This window comes from Hoplias malabaricus, chromosome 7, assembly GCF_029633855.1.
Source record: "Hoplias malabaricus isolate fHopMal1 chromosome 7, fHopMal1.hap1, whole genome shotgun sequence".
Classification (NCBI taxonomy): Eukaryota; Metazoa; Chordata; class Actinopteri; order Characiformes; family Erythrinidae; genus Hoplias; species Hoplias malabaricus.
In genome coordinates, this window is record NC_089806.1 from 33,092,685 (window position 1) to 33,112,318 (window position 19,634).

A 19,634-nucleotide genomic window follows, 5' to 3' on the forward strand; every position below is an offset into this window, starting at 1 on the left:
TTATTTCCTGTATTTATTCTGACTTTAGTAAATAACATGGAGACATCTCTATGATTATCTAAATATAAGTCTTTGTTAAACAATTTTAATCATGTCTACTTTTTCCTACAGTCATGAAGATCTTATGCTGAGTTAAGCATGTCAGAATTTCTTTTGTCACTTTTTTTTAAAGAAGTAAAGTTAAACCTGCCTTTAAAGTGGTCAACTGCACATGTGCCCTAACTCACCCTGCCAAGTTCCAAGCATATGCTAAAAACACCCAGACTTCAGGTTTGAAGGAGTGTAACTGCTTTCCAGAGTGCAAGAGCATCATTCTGTACTTTTGGCATAAGTTGGAGTTTTGTTTGCGATTCTGAGATGCATATCTGGTATTAGACCAATGTTAGATTTTACAAATTCTCACAGCAATGTTCATATATATAATGTAAAAGTGCAGGAGAATGATCATCATAGCAAGGCATTACACACTCACCCAGTCACTGGTATGGTTTATTTCATGATTTATTTTTTTTATAAATATATACATTTGAATAGGCACATTTCAAACAATCATGCATAACATTTAGGTAACAGCATTCACAAACAATATAATAATTATAATATAAATATAACAACATAAAAAATAATGTAGCTTTTGTATGGATGAAGAAAAAAATATGAATCACAATTCTCAGGATAAGCTAACGTAACCATAGTAACTGTTGTCACTAACACCAAATACCTATTAGAAATATTGATAAGAACACATTATTTTCCTAAAATTGGTCAGCTAACAACCAGTACAGAACAATATGTTCTACAATATAAATACTTCCATTGGGAAGAAGGCAACATAATAAATAGTTAATTAAGTCCAGTACAGTACATTTGTTTTGTCATAGTATAGAGAGAGGATCAACCTATAAATATTCACTAATTTCTTCATTTGCTTTGAAGAGAGTCCACGCAAGACATCCAGTGCCTCTCAAGTGGGGCCCTCTGTAGAAAAAAGTGCCAGTTTTGATTAGAAGCACTGAATGTAAACATTATCACAGTCATTTTCACCTATGATTCTTCTTCAAATTATATAGCAGATATTATACTGACACCGAGTGACCTGGATTAATATTACTAACTTTGATAAATACAGTTTGCTATTGTTTTAGTGTAAAATTGACTCCTTGCTCCTTTAAATTCAAGTGTGTTTAGTGATTTCAAATCAATATCATGTTCTTATACTCACTTAGATATGGTTTTGTGGTCATTCTTCACTATATTAGACTGTCAAGGCTCTTGTATACCTGGGAGGGCACTTCAATGTCTGAGCTACTGTGAAAAAAAAGAAGAAACAAAATTTCAAAGCCCTACTCTATAATAGTCAACACAAACAGAATATGAGGCCATTTAAAAGAAAAGTTCATTTGGTAAATGAAGCCTTAACTTACCTTAGATCAAACTTTTCAGCTGTAAAGAAAGAAAAAACGAATAGAATTAGTTTTTTTAATTATTATTAATTGTGAATTTACATTGAGGAAAAAGAAAAAGACAACAACAACAAAAAACCTCAGTTAACTTTCTCACCTTTCTGCTTGAGTTTTCTCATTATCCAGAAGGCTATAGACAGGCTGGATAAAATAGTAGCAACTCCTGCTACAGTTAGGCCAGTTATCAATGTCGGACTCAGAAGGGGCTCAGGATGATCTGGACAGAACAAGGTGGTAAAGATAAAATATAAATTATGCACTGAAAAGACAACAGTCCAAATTTTATCTCCAATGATTCTTCTTCGCATTAATAAACAAGCTTTATACTGACACCTAGTTGCCTGGTTGTATCAAAGATAAGGTGGGCTTGCACATAGCTGTGTAAATATCTTTATTTGGATAGTGGTGATAAGTTGATTAAAATATATTTGTTCCTGTGGCCCATGATTATAATTGGTGAAGTTCTTCTTCTTACTCTGGCAGTACGGCATCTCCTGGCTCCACTCTGCAGACTCGGTGCAGGTAATTTCTGTTGCTCCTTGAAGGAGGAACCCATCATTACAGCTAAAACTGCAGCTGGTGCCATAACTGTCTCCATTGCAGTTCACTGTGCCGTTCGCGAGGTCCTCAAGAGTTGGGCACCGAACAGCTGTGAGACAGATTTAGATATGATATTAGGTTGTTGTTCGTTTAGCACCTTAACCCTAGTAATCTAGGAATTATCTCTGTGGTAATGTATCTAACCCAGTTTGTTTACATCAAACTTATATTCCGCTTATGAATCTGAACTATCAGCATTGTGCTTCCATAGCAAACTCTTACCTTCACAACTGGGCTGAGAATCATTCCATTGTCCTGCAGCTCCACACATGATCTTGCTGGAACTTGACTCTGCCAGTGTGTATCCTTTCTGACAGGTGAACTCACACGAGGACTGATAGCTGAAGCTTCCTAACGAATGATGACACAGCATGGTGGCATTAAGAGGATCGGTCAGCTCAGAGCACTGCACAACTGTGGAAACAAAAACAAAGTGTAACGTTATGCTTGATTGTGGTTATTAATTATTGATTACTAGAATTATTACTAACAATTTATTATAAATTTAGTTACAATTCCCCGCTTGAATGTTGGTTTAAATTCCAGGATTTTCAGAATCATAATGAACAGACTTGTACAACAATATTACTTCAAATTGTAAATGATGTTTTATTGAAAAGAAATAATAATCACTTGATACACATAACACAACTATTATAACCTCATAAACTGGGATCAATGCAGATGAAACCCCTCTTATGAGTCTTATTAATTGCTAGGTAATATAGATTGTGTGACTAAATATGATCTAACTCTAATGTAAGTTAACTAGTGATTAAAGTGAAAGTTTACTAAGGGACTAATAAGACATCAACTCCGAAAATTAGATCTGAGGCTTATTGTGACATTGTTTCTTTTAGAAAAAGTGATAGAGAGGGAGAGGGAGGAACAATAGATGAGTTTGTGACATATGATTTCCCAAATGTTGGTCCATGCTGTTTTTTCTGGGGTTGAATTATGAATGTTCGATCTAAAATTCCACTTTCAACGGAAGACTCCATAACATTGAGTGTCGTATCATTTTGATTGTCTCATAAAGCTTGCTGGAGGTTTATCAGTAGGAAATAAGAATTTGTGCACAAGAAAGAAGATGTGTGCACAGACCCTTTAGTGTATGGGCCCTTCTTGGGCATCACAGGGTTAAACTGGGGGAGGGGATTTTATGACATTCTTGTCCCCAATCACACCATGTGTGTGTGTGTGTGTAGGGGTTTTAGAGGAGCAGGGGAAGAATCTTAGATTCCTTGATCAAATGATTTGAATGATCCATAATCTTGAAGGTGATCAGCATACCTGACCTGCCTACACTACAAAAGTAACTATAAAAAACTACAAAAGACTATTTGTAAAATATTCAGTTTCAAAATGTAAAATAAACCTAATTAATCTAATTTCTTACTTTGGCAATAGGGCATCCCCTGGCTCCACTGCGCAGACTCAGTACAGGTAATTTCTGACTCCCCCTGAAGGTTGAAACCAATATCACAGCTAAACTTGCAGATGCTTCCAAAACTGTCTCCATTGCAGCTCATTTTGACATTCACAGCATCCTTAAGAGTTGGGCATCGAACAGCTGTGAGAAAGAAATTACAGATTAGATCAGACTGATATGTGTTTAGCACCTTAACACTAGTGAATTAGGGACCATAAGTGTTGTTGCGCATCTAGTCCTGAAACAATAATGCCCTGGGAATTATCAATTTGTTCATCATATATTTTTCGTAGAATCTCTCTGGGTATGATTTTTACCCAGGTTTGTTTACAACAGATTTATATTCTGCTAATTAATTTTAACATTGTGTCTTCATAGAAGATTTTTACCTTCACAGGTGGGCACCGAATCATTCCATTGTCCTGCAGCTCCACACATGATCTTGCTGGAGCTTGACTCTGCCAGAGTGTATCCCTTCTCACAGGTGAACTCACAGGAGGACTGATAGCTGAAGCTTTGAAATGGATGATCACACTGCATGCTAGCATGAAGAGGCGCAATTGGCTCAGAGCACTGTACAACTGTAAAAACAACAACACATTTACAAGGTATTAGACTCATGTCATTCAGCGTCAAAATACAGATTAAACATTGTAAAGGATGTAGTTTTTACTTTGGCAGATGGGCAGTTCCTGGCTCCACTCTGCAGACTCGGTGCAGGTAATTTCTGTCGCCCCCTGAAGGAGGAACCCATCATTACAGCTAAAACTGCAGCTGGTGCCATAACTGTCTCCATTGCAGTTCACTAAGCCATTCACAGGGTCCTCAAGAGTTGGGCACCGAACAGCTGTGAGACAGAAATGTCAGGTTGATCACCTTAACTTAGGAACTATCAGTGTTTTAATGTGCCTCTATACCATAAACAATTTGCCATGCAAATTATCAGTTTGTTCAACAGTTTGTTTATCAAATTTATATTGTTAAGCAATCTGAAGGACCAATGTACCGCCTTCATAGTAGTTTCTTACCTTCACAGGTGAGCAGAGAATTGTTCCACTGTCCAGTTGCTCCACACATGATCCTGCTGGAACTTGACTCTGCCAGTGTGTATCCTTTCTGACAGGTGAACTCACAGGAGGACTGATAGCTGAAGTTTCCTAGTGGATGATCACACTGCATGATGGCATTAAGAGGCTTCATCAGCTCAGAGCACTGGACAACTGTGAAAACAAATGAACAAATTAACGTATTAGTTAATTATTCAGTATCAAAAGGCAAAATAAACTGTGTAAAACATCTAGTTTCTTACCCTGGCAGTACGGCATATCCTGGCTCCACCGTGCAGACTCGGTGCAGGTTATTTCTGTTGCTCCCTGAAGGAAGAACCCATCTTTACAGCTAAAGATGCAGCTTTTGCCATAAGTATCTCCACTGCAGTGCATTGATCCATGTGTAGGTTGCTGAAGAGTTGGACACTGAACAGCTGTGAGACAGAAATATATATATATATATATGTCAGGTCATGTTGACATAAGAACTGTCAGCGTGTGCATCTATACATTAAAAAAATAGTGTATTGCGATGTAACGATTCATTCACCATGTATTTTCTCATAGCAGTTCATACCTTCACAAATGGGCAGAGAAGCGCTCCATTCTCCTGAAGCTCCACACATTATCTTGCTGGAGCTTGAGGCTTTTAATGTGTATCCTTTCTGACAGGTGAACTCACAGGAGGACTGATAGCTGAAGCTTTCTAACGGATGGTCACACTGCATGGTGGCATGGAGAGGTTCGGTCAGCTTGGAGCACTGCACAACTGTGAAAACAAGGACAAATAAACAAGGCATCATGCTCAAGTATTCAGTATAAAATACAAAAAATATAAATTCTGACATTTTGATGTTCATTTAACACATTAATGCTAGTGGCTTAGGAAATATCAAGGTGCTAATCCACATCAAGGCTATACAAAATAATGTCCTGGGAATTATGGATTCGTTTATCAAAATTCATTCAAAGGCTCACGCTTAGATTTTAATCCCGTTTTTACATCTGATTTATACTCTCCTTATTAATATAAACAGTGTGCTTTTACAGCACAGCAATTACCTACCTTCACAGGTGGGCAGAGAATCATTCCATTGTCCGGCAGCGCCACACATTATCTTGCTGGAGTTGGATTCTGCCAGTTTGTATCCTGTATTCTGACAGGTGAACTCACAGGAGGACTGATAGCTGAAGTTTCCTAGTGGATGATCACACTGCATGGTGAGATCTTGAGGCTCAGTCAGCTCAGAGCACTGGACAACTGTAAAAGCAAGGACAGAGGAAAAAAAAGGACAATTAATTTTGTATTCAGTTCTGTTAAGAAGACTCACATGCTCAGGAGCAGATATGTCATGTGCTTGGCATTCCACAAATTCAAATAAGAAATCGGTAAGTAATCAGTAAAAGGATAATAGTTTTCAGAACATCTGTGCTCATACACTGCAAAAAAGATATTTAAGCTAGCGAATTAATTTGAAATATAGCCTGTATATCTAAAAATCACTCATTATTAAACGGTTGTATGGATATTTGAAGATTGTTAAACCTTTTCCTTGATAATTGTACTGATCGAAATGAGTTTATATAAAGAAAGACAATATATATATTCATAGACAATATTTCTTATTTCGTAAATTGTAAAAATACATCAACTATTCATGTAACAATTTTTGTTGTTGTGTAGCAACGTACCATGCTCACACTTTTCTCCATAGAAGCCATCAAAGCATTTACACGTGTGGTTATTGATGGTCTCCACACATTCCCCATGGTTGCTGCAGGAGTCTTTCTTGCAGGAAGCTAAAAGAGAGAAAGACCATAGGATTGTCATTTAATTTAACCTGAATAGAAATGAAATAGAATTTTTGAAAACACTTATGAAAACACTTCATGTGTATCTTCTTCAAACGGCTTTGTAAAGAACATTTTTTGAATTGTGAGGTAATGTCAGCTGTGTGGATTTACATTTCTTCACTAAAATACCCAATCTGTCTTATTTCTCATGAGTCCACATACCAGTGTAGCAGAGTGCAGTCTTCTTCTTTTTGCAGGGCTCATCGTTCCACTTGCCATCATCTTTTCCCCTCTTAATGTAGATCTCCACACAGTCCTCATTGTTCCGTCCATTGTTGGGCTCCCCTTCTGCCCAATTCTCAGCCTCTGCTGTAAGTGTCTTGTTGGTGCCCACCCAGTACCAGATGTTGTTGGACTTGCGGATGCCAATCCAGTAGTATCCAGCAACTTTGGGAAATTCCCTGTTGAGGTACTCAATTTCACCATGGTTCTGGATGGCCACCATGTCTGTAAAGTGGTCTTGACACCATTTCCGAGCAGTAATCCAGTCCATCTTGGCATTAGAGTAATGATAGGACCAGCCATTCACTGTGTTAGGAAGCACTGTGTTTGGAATAAATGAACAAATTAAATAAATAAATAAATAAATAATAACAAACATTTTCTAAAGTTTTCATTTAAGATTGTTACTGTAATCTCAGATATATCCACCATAAGCTGTGGCTTCCAATGAATAAATGCATTTCTTACTTAAAAAGGGAAGGATGAAGGACAGCGATAATTGTAAGACCAGGGAGCTGCGTGTCTTGCAGACGTCCTGCAAAAATGAAGTATACTTTCAGTAAAATGAATGTTCCCTTCATCTTAAATAATTTAAAATTTATTATAAGAACAGCATAGTTTATACTTACCATTGTGAATGATATAATCCTTTGAGTTATGTGTAATGTATCAGAGTGCAAGTGATGTTCCTTATTCCGAGGTCTGTATGATTCTGAGCTCAATGCTGTAGAGATGCTGTATTTAAATAGTCAGCACACCTAAATACTGGCCTACATCCATTTTTTCCCGTAAAAGGATATGACGCGGTCCAAAAAGAGTTGTGGAATTCCACTCACTGGAATTACCCTACTCTGATCCTCAAATAGTGGAGACTTCCCTTTCTTCTCACTTTCGTTTTTTTCCTCTGTGGTTAGGGGAGGAAATAAACAGCCTGGCAGGAAGCCTGCCTTCATCCCTTCTCCTATGTTTCTTACGCTGATAAGTCAAAGGGCAAGAAGGTTTCCGGATTGTGGTTCTGTTACAACTGGAACATTTTAAATTTAGGATCTTAAAGTTAATTGCTGAAGAACCATTTTCACACAATGATATTGTTTTTAATGTTAGCTTTTATCTGTGAAACGTCCAGACCAGAGTCATTTAATTGTTTTAAAGGAAGAGAATTAACAAACAAAAATGTATAAACCAAAAATTAAATAGAAAGCTATTTGTTCAGGTAGTCAATGTTCATTTGTATTAATTCATATATATATATATATATATATATATATGGGGCGGCACGGTGGCGCAGCAGGTAGTGTCACACAGCTCCAGGGGCCTGGAGGTTGTGGGTTCGATTCCTGCTCCAGGTGACTGTCTGTGAGGAGTTGGTGTGTTCTCCCCGTGTCCGCATGGGTTTCCTCCGGGTGCTCTGGTTTCATGCACAATTCTTAACAACATTGATGATTTAAAAAAATATATTTATAGTGCCTGAGACTCATACACAAATATGTAAAATATTACACAAAATCTGGTACCCTCCTTTGAAAAATGATGAATGCAGTTCACTATTTATGCCCTGAAAAACTAGCAAATTGCTTCCAGCTTAGTGCAGGATTTATCTTCTGTAAGTGCTCAGCAACATTAACAATTACATATGACAGCCATAAACCTGCTTACATTTATTGTGCTATCTAGGAGTTTTTAGATAAACATGATGTGATCCACCAACCAACGTGTGTTTTTTGATGGTGGGAGGAAACCGGAGCACCCGGAGGAAACCCACATGGACACAGGGAAAACACCAAGCAAACTTATTCTGAACTAATTTACTGTAAGTAGAAAAAAAGAATAAAAAAAAACTCCAGCATTTGCTTAAACATATGGTTAAAAACAGCCCTGATAAACATTTCCAGTCATTTTCATTTGTTCATGTCTGTCTGCAGACACTGACTGACACTAGTTTCCTGTTTGGATTTGACCTGAGGGTGACATAGAGCAAGTCAAGGATGTGACACACTGCTAATGGCCCCCTGCTTTGGCGCCCAGCAGCTGCTCGAAAAAAAATGCCTGCCCAGAAGAATTTATCAAAAGTCCTTGCCTTTGCCAACTTTCTCCTACTGGGTTGTAAAGCCACCCAGCACTAGTTTGTAGTGATGGAGCATTATCCAACACTTTCAGCATGTGTTGGTGTAACAACTGTGATCCAGATATAATCATCCATCATCAGCACTTGGCCTTCGTAATGATATTAATGCAATCATATATTCACAGAAATATTCTGACATCTAGTGCCATCCCACAATCTCAGAAAAAAGATATGATAGAGGTACAATATTGGTCTCTAAAGGTACAAACTGTGTAAATGTACCTTTAAAGGTACAACAGTGTTTAATAATCCAGTTGTAATCTTAAGCTGTAAGCTGTAATCTTTCATTATAGAATTGTGTCTTAAAAAATGTAATAAAATCCTGGAGATGAAATGGGGCATATGAAATCAACTTTAAAATCTACAACTATAATAAAATATAGTACAATTATGTTCCATAATTAAAGGTATAAATATGTAACTTTGAGGGTACCACCACAGTGACAAAATGTCTGACAGTGCAGAAGAAAAGAGGGTAAAAAAAGTAATAATAATAAAGATAAATAAGGCAAGTAGTTGTCTACAAATATTTGTCTGTATGGTCTATTCCAATAAATTCACCCAATGAGGTTTTATTAAACCAAACCAAAAACACACAGCTCAACATCAACTGCTGCATGGACTAGAATATTCCCCAATACCAATGTCTCTCTTATTATCTTTTTGGCACGGAAAGGTCCAGCACTTTGATGTCAGAAACATTGTGCTGAAGATGTGTTATGCTGGGAAGAAACGCAGGATGTTAATGCAATTAGAAGGATACGGGTGCCGTGCATTTACAAGGAAATCTTTGGGATGTTAATGGTAAGTGAAGGCAGGCCTTCCAGGAACCTGGACCTCATGTAACATGCATATTACCGCAGGGGTCAGTAGGGCATATAAACCCACAGCACATTTCATTTATTGCTAATGGTTTTAGCAATATTTGCACAAGATTTTTATACTGTCAAAATGCAATGTGAAAACATTGTAGTAAAAACTGTAGTAAGTGCAGATATTGACCCCACAAGCAAGATTAACTGTAACACTTTGTATTTCATCAAAATTAAAGTGGGAAGAAGCTGTGAGAAATGCAACCAATTTTGTCTATTAAGTATGATTATATATATATTTTTTTTCTTTTACTTTACATGACATAGAATGTTAATGTAATAAGTTGTACTTCATACATACATTTTCCTAAAATGTGTCTTTAAATTCTTAATTAATTACCACAATTTTCAAGATATTCTTTCATGTTCTTTAAATTACTGTAGACTTAAAAATGTTTTAATGTGAGTGGATATTTGTTAAAATGTTAAAACTAAAACATGCACTTGTTTGGACACCTTAAAAATACAATGGTACATGACTGGTAAATTGTTGGAAAATACAAAACTGTTATACACAAAAATGTGCAGCCTCTTTTACATGATTATATTTATGATGATAAATGATAATGTTATATTAACACTTCCGGGCCCTGTAGCTATGCAGATGTCCATGGACAATTATGGGGTTGGGTTACTAACGTTAGTTAGCATGGTTATGAAAGATATTTATAGTCAAAGTCAAGAAGTCAAACTTGCACAAGGATTTAGCAAGGTGACCAATTTCCAAGTAAAACTAATTACCAAAAATGACCAGAGCTGGAAAGTAATGAATTACATTTACTCAGGTTACTATAATTGAGTAGTTTTTTGTGTACTTGTATTTTTTAGGTAGTTTTTAAAATCTGTAACTTTACTTTTACTTAAGCATATTTTGCTGTAAGTATTGTACTCCACTAAATTTTAAATCACATCCGTTACTGAGTAAACATTGAAATAAAAATGCAAGAATTGTGCACCGCAGACTACCGGAGTGAATGATGGGCTGGAGAGCAAGCTACTGCTAAAATCACAAGAAATAGAAGAACAAATCCGTTAGCATTGCAGACCCAGCTGAGTGCAAAACCCAGTCAAATTGCTCTGGAAAGAAATTAACCCCTGACGATATTTAAGTGCAAGAAAGGCGACATCTTCATAATGCAATGTAAGCTGCGTTTGCTAAGAAAGAATTAGCAGCTTATAAAAACCCAACTTCATATCTGTGCATGTAGAACATGTACAGATACATTAAATAATATATATATGAGATTTACCACAAATATGTGTAATGTGTTCCCAGCATTACATTATACTTATTAAGTGATAAATATAATCATTTTATAATCATTGAAATGCACTAAATGACATTTGTAAACACTGACTGTAAGGACATTGCATTAGGTCAGGAAAAATATCACTATAAATCTTTCAATTTCAATCATATTTTGTCTTTTATCTGGGAACGATACCTGGGAAAGATATCTTCTTTAACTGACTTATGCCCACTGGGTGAGAATGTTTGAGCAAAATAATCAGACTAAATATAAGCATTAAATACTAAAGATTTAGTTGTGCTTTTCCATTTGTTGAATTTACTCTTTTTGCCACACTGATGGCAGTGCTTGTTTTTGTCTATGTCTGACCTTCAGTTTTGGTGTCAGCATCCTGTCATTCAGAAACATCCTCACTTCACCTTGACATTTCAGAACAATAGAATATCTGGGTCACACAAGTTTTAAAAGTATCTCAAACATTAATTATATAAGTAACTTACATAAAATTAAGTATCACACATAAAATTAATTATCTTAGTTCTGACTGGTTTTGTGTCATTTAATCTGATTTTTATAAAGTAAAATATTCCATCTTTAAACTAATTAAACTGTATATTTTTTCCAACCAGTGTGGACGATGAGGGAAAACCAAATAAGATTTGTACACTTTAATGGATATTCAAGTAGAAAGTGATAGAAATGGCCATTAATCAATATTTTTGTGTTTTGTTGTACCATGATTTTTTCTCAGTTAAATGTTCCCTTTCTGTCTATTATTTTAGTCTAAGTAATGTTAATGCTATGACGGTGATGGTGCTGACCTGGCTTCTTAAAAAGATGCTAAAGGAAATAATGCAACAAAGCATTAACCATATGATACTGCATTTTTATATTATAAAATATTATCTTTTTATATAGGAAAATTGGTAGTTCAGCAAAGTGTTATTATTTTAATTTTATAAATATTTGTATATATATTAGTATATATATGTAAATAATTAATTAAACATGGTATTTAAATGTATTAACATATATGTGCTGAAGCAAATGTGGTTAATGTCGATTGATGGGGAAGACAAAGTTAGGTCAGTATTCAGCAAGATCTGAGGTTTTAAAGTGTAGATGGATGTGGGTTCACTATTTGGCAAACAACAGGTCACTGCTGCCCTTTCTGTGTTTTAACTGGTTATTAATCCCTTTTTATGTATTATATATGTGTATATTCATTGAAATACCCCCCTTACATTTCCAATAGTAACCACTGAATTAAATATTCTAAGAAGAATTGTTATCTGAGTCAGCTGCACATCTATAATTCATATCTAATCATTTTATTTATGCCTTGATGCCTACTTACCTCAGTACCTGGTTGAATGCATGCTTTGCAGTCCTAAACATGGCTGATTCTTCATGTACATTGGTAAAAGTTAGTGAAATAATTGCACACAAATGGCACAGAAAGATAAAGCGATATATACATGGCTGTTGCTGATATGCAAAGAAAAACAAACAAACAGAGAAGTACAAAATAAGTGCTCCTGTCTTCAACACTATTGTGGACTCTTCCAGCTGCTGTCACGCAGTGCATATTAAACTCTTTTTTGGTGTGGGTCTTTGGCAGAAGGGCTGAAGCTAGAGAATGGATTTTTTCCCCCAAAAAAAATAGCATACAGATGTTGGTTTCTACAAAATAACCTACTCCAACAATTTCTATGAAGCACACGGCATGACGGCATGGTGAACTTCATACTGCACATTCAAAACCATTATCTTTAACTAACAATCAAACAATTCTTTAATTATTTGCAATTCCTACTAGCCCTATCAGTTATTTCAGTCTTGTGCATTTAATAATTCCTGCTAATATTTTTATGTAGACTATACTGATCCAAACATCACTTTCTAAGGACAGAATATTTATTAAAGTTTTCAATATTCCAAAAAACAACAGTGTGTCTGCAGAGTCTATCAGGACCTGATTTTCTTCCGGAGTAGGAAAGTCCCCTATTCTCTTTCTCCAGGGAAAGTTTGTGAAGGAAAGAGTGGGAGGAGAGTGCTGGCAACATCAACTGTTTTTTTTCCAGTGACAACAAATAATTTCCTTTCAGATAATAACTTGGAGCATTATAGGATTATTAAAGTCTCTGTATACTCCTTTGCTGCTCAGCGAATAAATATACATGTAATACCTGAAGATTGAGAACAAGCTGTTTATAATCATATTCAAGGCTTTTTAAATTACAATGCTCATCTTGCATTATTAAAATTCCAGTTATCCTTTTGAGAATGTGTTTTTGCCAATATTTCCAAGCACGAATTGGTTGCATATTAGTGGCAAAGACACCTCAAATAAACATTTATACAAAAAACAGTTCAAATAAAATGTAACACACTTTGTTATCCCAGAGGTGAACTTCATGTCTGTGATTCAACCGGCTATAGACAGCAATATAAAGCTTTATTTATATCTTTAGAGTAAGATTACAACCACCCACACGGATAACGTATAAAAGCATTGGAAATATATACATATATTAATATGGGAATACATAAATAAATAACTCTGAAAATGAAGAAATCTGTTCTAGACCTTTCACGAATTATGCATATTTCATGAAAAAAATACATTTGTCAAAACACAAGAATGCCACATATTTCCAAACTGATAGAATTGTGCATGTGTTGCCTTCAAACACCATCCACCTACACTGTGTCTCATTCATATGTAATAAAACACTCAGCTCCAACAATGTTTCACTGGTTTGTCCTCTGGCTCCAACCAGCCTCTCTGGAGGCTACCTGGAATCACTGGGCACAAGGCAGGGCCACACGCTGAAGAAGGCCCCAGTCCTTCGCAGGGTAACACATTCACTCACACTCGCACACCTATGGCCACTTTTTGAGTCCACCTACCAACGTACGTTTACACATTTACTAACACATTCACACCTATGGACACTTTTTAGTAGTATCTATGCAGGCCGGAGGTACCTCCAAGTGGAAGGTACAATTTCACGTGGGAGGGACAACCTAACTGTAAACCTATCCCTACTCTCCATAATCATAACCTCCCACTTGCCGGTATCCGCCCACTTCCTGTGCATGCCCCTCCCACATGCTGTTCTCCGGCCTGTATGTCCCGCCCAATTGCTGGACTCCAGCCTACAGAGATAGTTGTGGTGATCCACCTACCAACGTGTTTTTTGACTGAGGGAGGAAACCCACGCAGACACGGGGAGAACACACCATGGTGTGCACACCGGTGCACTCCTCAGTCACCCGGAGCAGGGTGACTGAATCCACATCCCCCATGACCCTGGAGCTGTGTGACACTGACACCTCGTGCGCCATGGTGCTGCCCCAAAGTATTACCCTAAATATTTTTAAAAGTAGGAACTACGTATATATTATCTTAAATTTTTAAACTGGCTTCTACAAGTACTGACAAAGTAGCTGAAAACATTGGTAGACAGCCTAAACAGTTTTTTTTTTGTTTTTTATTTATTATATATATATATATATATATGCGTAGCATGGGCTAAATGCTTACTGAGGAATTATAAGCTACATATCTAATTTAATTAAAATAACATTTACATATCTTATTTGACTGAAATCTGCTCTTGCTACTTTAACTCAAGAGTAAGAGTTTAAGGCTTTTTTTAGATTATTTTGGGACAACAGATTACTTTTTTATAATAAACAAAAAACTTGTTCTTGACTATTTCTTAATTTTACAGCGCGATATTGTTATTCATTTATTCTTTTTAATTTATTTTTAATTAATTAATTTATTTTTTACTTTATTTTATTTTATCAGGAAGTGTTTCTTTAAGCTGGAGGAGCCAATAAACCTGCGCTCTGAAACATTATCAGTCTTCAAACATGGCGGATAGTTTGAGAAAAGTCTCAGACGTTGAGATCGACTCTGAGGGGAAGTTTAAATATATTTTAGTGCGGATAACCGTTAAAGGTGGGACGGATCATAAAGACATAGTGAGGGGCACGAAAAGTGCCGAGTACCACAGTAAGTGTGTGTGTGTGCGTGTGTGAGCAGAGTGGAGGAGCTTTACCCTCGGCAATGGCTAGTTTCGCTCCGGGTCCTGCTCCAGAGACGCTATTTTTAACCGAAAGACACCGTAGACTATAAATATAAGCCGTACTGTACAAATATGGCTTAGCGGGCTTGACTGTTTTGTAATTCAGACCCCCCTGGGCTTTGATTTTGCAGTAAGTGTACAAGTGAAATGGTTGCACTTGTGTGGGTGATAAAATGTAGCTACATTTTGTTTATCAAATTTTCTCCAAGTTACTGGAGACAAAGGTGTCCAACTGTACAACTGTACTGTGTCCAAAGTTCAAAGAATTGGGGATTATAAGTTGTTTTGACACCAAATATTATTAATTAATACCCATAATTTCAAAGAAAACATTGGGTGAGCTGGTATCAACAATCCTTGGTCAATTTTAATATGTTGTGATAATGTTCAGTTTACATAGTTACTATCAGTGACTACTACTTTGGCTTGGTCTACTCATTAAATGTGTGCTATTTGGATTGTTGAATCATTTCATGAGCTAATCTCTTTCCTGTTAGACCATATCTTTGAAAAAGTGAGTCCTGCTATGGAGGCTGTTGGATTGGAGGCTCGTTGCCTTGGTGGAGGCAAAATAGAGCACAACAACACAGAGAAGAAACTGAGAGTTTTTGGAGAATCCACGGTAACAAATAATTTTAGTGATCTAAAAGTACCTTCATTTATTCTTCAATGGGAATTCTCACAGTTTGTTCAGAATATATAATGTGCACATTTCCTGAACTAAAGGAAAGTTACAGACTTGCAACTTAGAGATTCTTCTGTGTTTTTAGGGCTATGGGAAAGCTGACCATGCTGTCACAGTGGAAAAGTTGAAAGCTGTCTATAAAGATTATGAAATCACCATGGAATAAAAAGAATCACAGTGAGATGCTGACTTTTCAGATACATCAGACTGCACAGCAATAATTAGTAAATGTGTACATGTCAGTATTCATAACAATTTGTAATATTTATTGCCCCCCCCAAACACACACGCACACACACACTGGAGATTTATGATATGACATTAATAAACCCCATGCCACGTGCATTTGTCTACATGTATATTGATATCTGCTCAGCATTTGTGTTTTGACCTGGGATTTTAGAAACGTCAGATACAGGATGTGTGTTTTGCTGTGTGCTGTAGAAAAAAAAAAAACCCTGTGCCCATTACAGAATGATTACAGAGGCAGAGAGAGAAAAGTCTTAACATAGTTAGTGGATGTGGCATGTAGACAGATAGGGGCATGGGGTAATAGCCTCATAGCAGCAAATGTCTTTGATAACGTACAAATTAATCAAAGCCACAAGTAGCTGCTGCTTTTACAAAATAAAACATTTTGAATATCCATCTACAGGTAGAAAAAATGCCATAACATTAGGAAAGAACATAAACATCAATTCAGTCTGCCCTAAATACTGCAGTGTTTAATGCATGAACATTTTAACTGGCTTTTTCAGCAGGATTTACATTCATCAATAATCAGGTTTGACACAGGTGCATCAGTGACTTTTCAATTTATTTGGTTAATTAAAGATTGTAACAGCCAATCAGTTAAGGTTTTTTCTTTATTTTTGTCTTGAAATGACACTCACTGTCAGGAAAACCACTACACCTTCTTGTGTGCGTAGGGTTGCCAATTTTCTGAAATCAAAACAAGGAATGCAGAGGCCTGGGGACCAGTATGCACTTTTAAATCCTTTTCGACTTTAGTAAATCATTCATTCATTCATTCATTATATGTAACCCTTATCCAGTTCAGGGTCACGGTGGGTCCAGAGCCTACCTGGACTCATTTGACGCAAGTCAGGAATAGAACCCTGGAGGGGGTGCCAGTCCTTGACAGGGCAATTCACACACTTTTGAGTTGCCAATCCGCCTACCAACATGTGTTTTTGGACTGTGGGAGGAAACCAGAACACCTGGAGGAAACCAACCTGGACACGGGGAAAACACACCAACTCCTCACAGACAGTCACCTGGAGCGAACCCCCACCTCCAGGTCCCTGGGGCTATGTGACTGCGACACTACCTGCTGCACCACCGTGACACCTGTAGTAAATCAGATAAAAAATAATTGTTTTCAGACGTTTATTAAGCCAACTGCCATCAGGACAGTCAGTGCCTGTCAGTAGTCTTTTTGAACAATGGATTTTGCAAATGGACAATGGATTTTACCAGTTTAAAATAACTATTCTTTTAATTGTTCATTAATTACAATAGGATATTAGGTGAAAGTATCTTATTGATCTTAAGCCCTTTTTGGACGGGTTTAGTTTTACCTGTGGATGTGAGGGTAAAGTAATTATAACCCGAGTATCTCAGTAGTTTTAATTCAGTCCGAATAGACCGTTATTTAGACCGTTAGAATAGACAGTTATTTTTTCTGCAGTGCTCTCACGTTTCAGGAAAGATTCCTGAGCTTTTAACCTACTATAAAACAAACAGTAAAAATGATCCCAGGTTATTTTAATCCTGTCCAAATTTAAATGTGGCGTAATATTGCATCATATCCCAGAGAAAATGAGTTTTTCATGGGATTTCTTGAGATTTCTTAGTGATTAAATATATAGTTTAATCACAATAAGCTCAGCAGAGCCTAGCTGGAATGACTGACAGCAAAGAATGTGAAAAACATTGTTTTATTAAACTATAAGACTTTAAAATACATACTGATGACAAATTTTGAATTGGTCCTTTTTGTAAGGTGATGAAGGTTAATCACAAAACCGCCTGCCAAATTTAAGCACTTAAATAGCAGAGTGCTGCTCTTAATGGATTTTTGGCTTCCTTTCCCTGTTTCCTGCAACACTCCACATGACTACTCGGAACAATAGCAAAGCATTTTGGTGGCGCTGGCTTAGATTGTATCACCATTATAACCTTTTCTTACCCACCTTCTTTTCCCGAAGCACAAGGTTTACATTCACCCACCCACATTTAACATAAGGAAATAAGAAAGCTGCTGTGTCGGAAGGAGAGGCGCTAGGTGTATGAAGCCAGGGTACTTCATGTAGGATCAGAAGGGAAGAGATGGTTTACTCATATTTACTAAATGAGTAACAGCGAAGTTAAGTAGCAGTCTATCTTTTGGAAAAGCCATAAGAATACTATTAGTAACTTTGCCGTGGATGTACTGGAAGACATGTTAATGTACAGACGTACTATAAGACGTGATGTGTGAGTAATGGTGATACTTGTAGTGTGCTCATTCAACATATCTTATGAAATTAAAGGTATAAGGTAGTTTGTTCCTGCTCTAAACGTTTCAGCGTATCTGATCATTATTATTTTATTTATTTATTTACTAAATGTTGGTATTTTGTTACAATTGATGATGTTCATCCACATAAACATTTGTGAGGTCGGGAACTGGTGATACATTTTTAGCTCTGGATTAAATACACAACTCTCTCTCATCCCAAAGGTATCTAATGGTGCTCCATCACTCCAGAGAACCAAGTTCCACTGCTCCAAACCCAATGGCTAATGGGCTTTATGGTCCTCTAGCTTGGCATTGGGCATGAGTTACCATAGATTCATTTCAGAGCCTCAAATTTTGTTTCATGCTTTTCTGTCGAGGTTCTTTATTTCCACAAGCTGAATTTATTAATTATAGTGTCTACAATCTTTTAGATATATAGTGAAAATTGTGTCCTAAAATCAAGTTGGACTGGACATGGACTATTTTTTATCTTGCTTGTTAGGTAATGTACAAGTTGATAATATGTTTAATTCATTGTGTCATATCATTTAAAATGCAAAATTCTTGCTTATCATTTAAACCAAAAACATAATATAGTACAAAAATAAAATCAACAGAATTTGTACTTATCAAAATTATTATTAAATTTTATATTATAAATTGAACGTATTCAATTTTATATTATAACTTGAATATCTAACAGTGCCCATTTAAGTTTTATTTACTACATTGAATGCCTTTACTCTGTGCATGGCTTCATGAAATCTGAGTGTGATGTAGGGTCCAAAGTCAGAAAGCTGGGCCCATGTCAGAAATCATGGGTGTTCCAGCAAGACAAAAACCCAAAGCATGCTGAAGAAAACACCCCAAAATTATAATACACAAATTGCTGGAGTGTTCTGAAGTGATAAGCAATGAGTCCAGATATAAATCCCATAGAACACATGTGGAGAGATCTCAAAGCAGCATTAGGGTAAAGATACCTTTCGAATATCAGAGACCAGAATCAAAAGAAGAGTGGTCCAAAATTCCAGTGGAGTGGTGTATGAATTACTTAGTTACAAAAAGCCATTGTGATCAAATCTCTCTCTTTTTTTTTTATAAAAATTGAAATTAAAAACATTTGTATTTGCAAATATTTTTTTGGGTTAAAGTGGTGCATTTTATGAAAGAGTTGGAGGGATACCAATACATTTGGCCCTTAGTGTATGTAGGCAAAATGAGAACATGTCAATTAAAAAAAATTATGTTAAGCTATTGTTTTAAAATGAAATGATAGTTGCCTGTTGTTTTTCTGGGAGGTAAAAAAATCCTTGTAGACATTTTTGCATAACTGCACTTCAGTAGGCCTTGTTATACCTGAATTAGGGGGATTTGACTTATTTATATATTTCATTTGTGTTTCTTTCTGGATAATATTTACGTAATCTCTACTGACATTATTACCTGCTTCTAGGCTTGGTAAGTAGCCAGTCACTC

General features: G+C 36.3%; 2 protein-coding genes and 1 long non-coding RNA gene across 4 annotated transcripts in view; 2 read left to right on the forward strand and 1 right to left on the reverse strand.

Moving 5' to 3' along the window:
• Window positions 1-5,342, forward strand: part of LOC136702071 (uncharacterized) — a 31,236-nt gene extending 25,894 nt beyond the window's left edge. Inside the window, exons 2-3 of the long non-coding RNA XR_010803882.1 lie at window positions 3,893-4,103; window positions 5,217-5,342. This is a non-coding gene — a long non-coding RNA (uncharacterized lncRNA). The remainder of the gene's footprint in view (window positions 1-3,892; window positions 4,104-5,216) is intronic.
• LOC136702070 (E-selectin-like) lies at window positions 540-7,338 on the reverse strand. Its single transcript, XM_066676930.1, has 17 exons — window positions 7,250-7,338; window positions 7,089-7,155; window positions 6,561-6,941; window positions 6,237-6,344; window positions 5,611-5,805; window positions 5,122-5,313; window positions 4,805-4,978; window positions 4,524-4,715; window positions 4,169-4,342; window positions 3,885-4,076; window positions 3,463-3,636; window positions 2,286-2,477; window positions 1,939-2,112; window positions 1,561-1,680; window positions 1,425-1,443; window positions 1,223-1,308; window positions 540-978 (listed from the first exon to the last, which is right to left on the reverse strand). Exons 1-16 carry the CDS (start codon window positions 7,250-7,252, stop codon window positions 1,251-1,253), a joined length of 2,415 nt encoding a protein of 804 aa, XP_066533027.1. The 5' UTR covers window positions 7,253-7,338; the 3' UTR covers window positions 540-978; window positions 1,223-1,250.
• Window positions 7,339-14,049: 6,711 nt separating this feature from the next.
• si:dkey-51e6.1 lies at window positions 14,050-16,511 on the forward strand. Of its 2 annotated transcripts, none has more exons than XM_066677490.1 (3): window positions 14,050-14,256; window positions 15,465-15,589; window positions 15,738-16,511. In XM_066677490.1, the coding sequence occupies exons 1-3, from the start codon at window positions 14,115-14,117 to the stop codon at window positions 15,816-15,818; spliced, it is 348 nt and encodes a 115-aa protein (XP_066533587.1). In that variant the 5' UTR covers window positions 14,050-14,114; the 3' UTR covers window positions 15,819-16,511. The 2 variants fall into 2 exon arrangements, with proteins under 2 accessions (XP_066533587.1, XP_066533586.1); XM_066677489.1 differs by lacking the exon at window positions 14,050-14,256 and adding an exon at window positions 14,721-14,894 and having other exon boundaries at window positions 15,738-16,503.
• The last annotated feature ends 3,123 nt before the right edge of the window (window positions 16,512-19,634 follow it).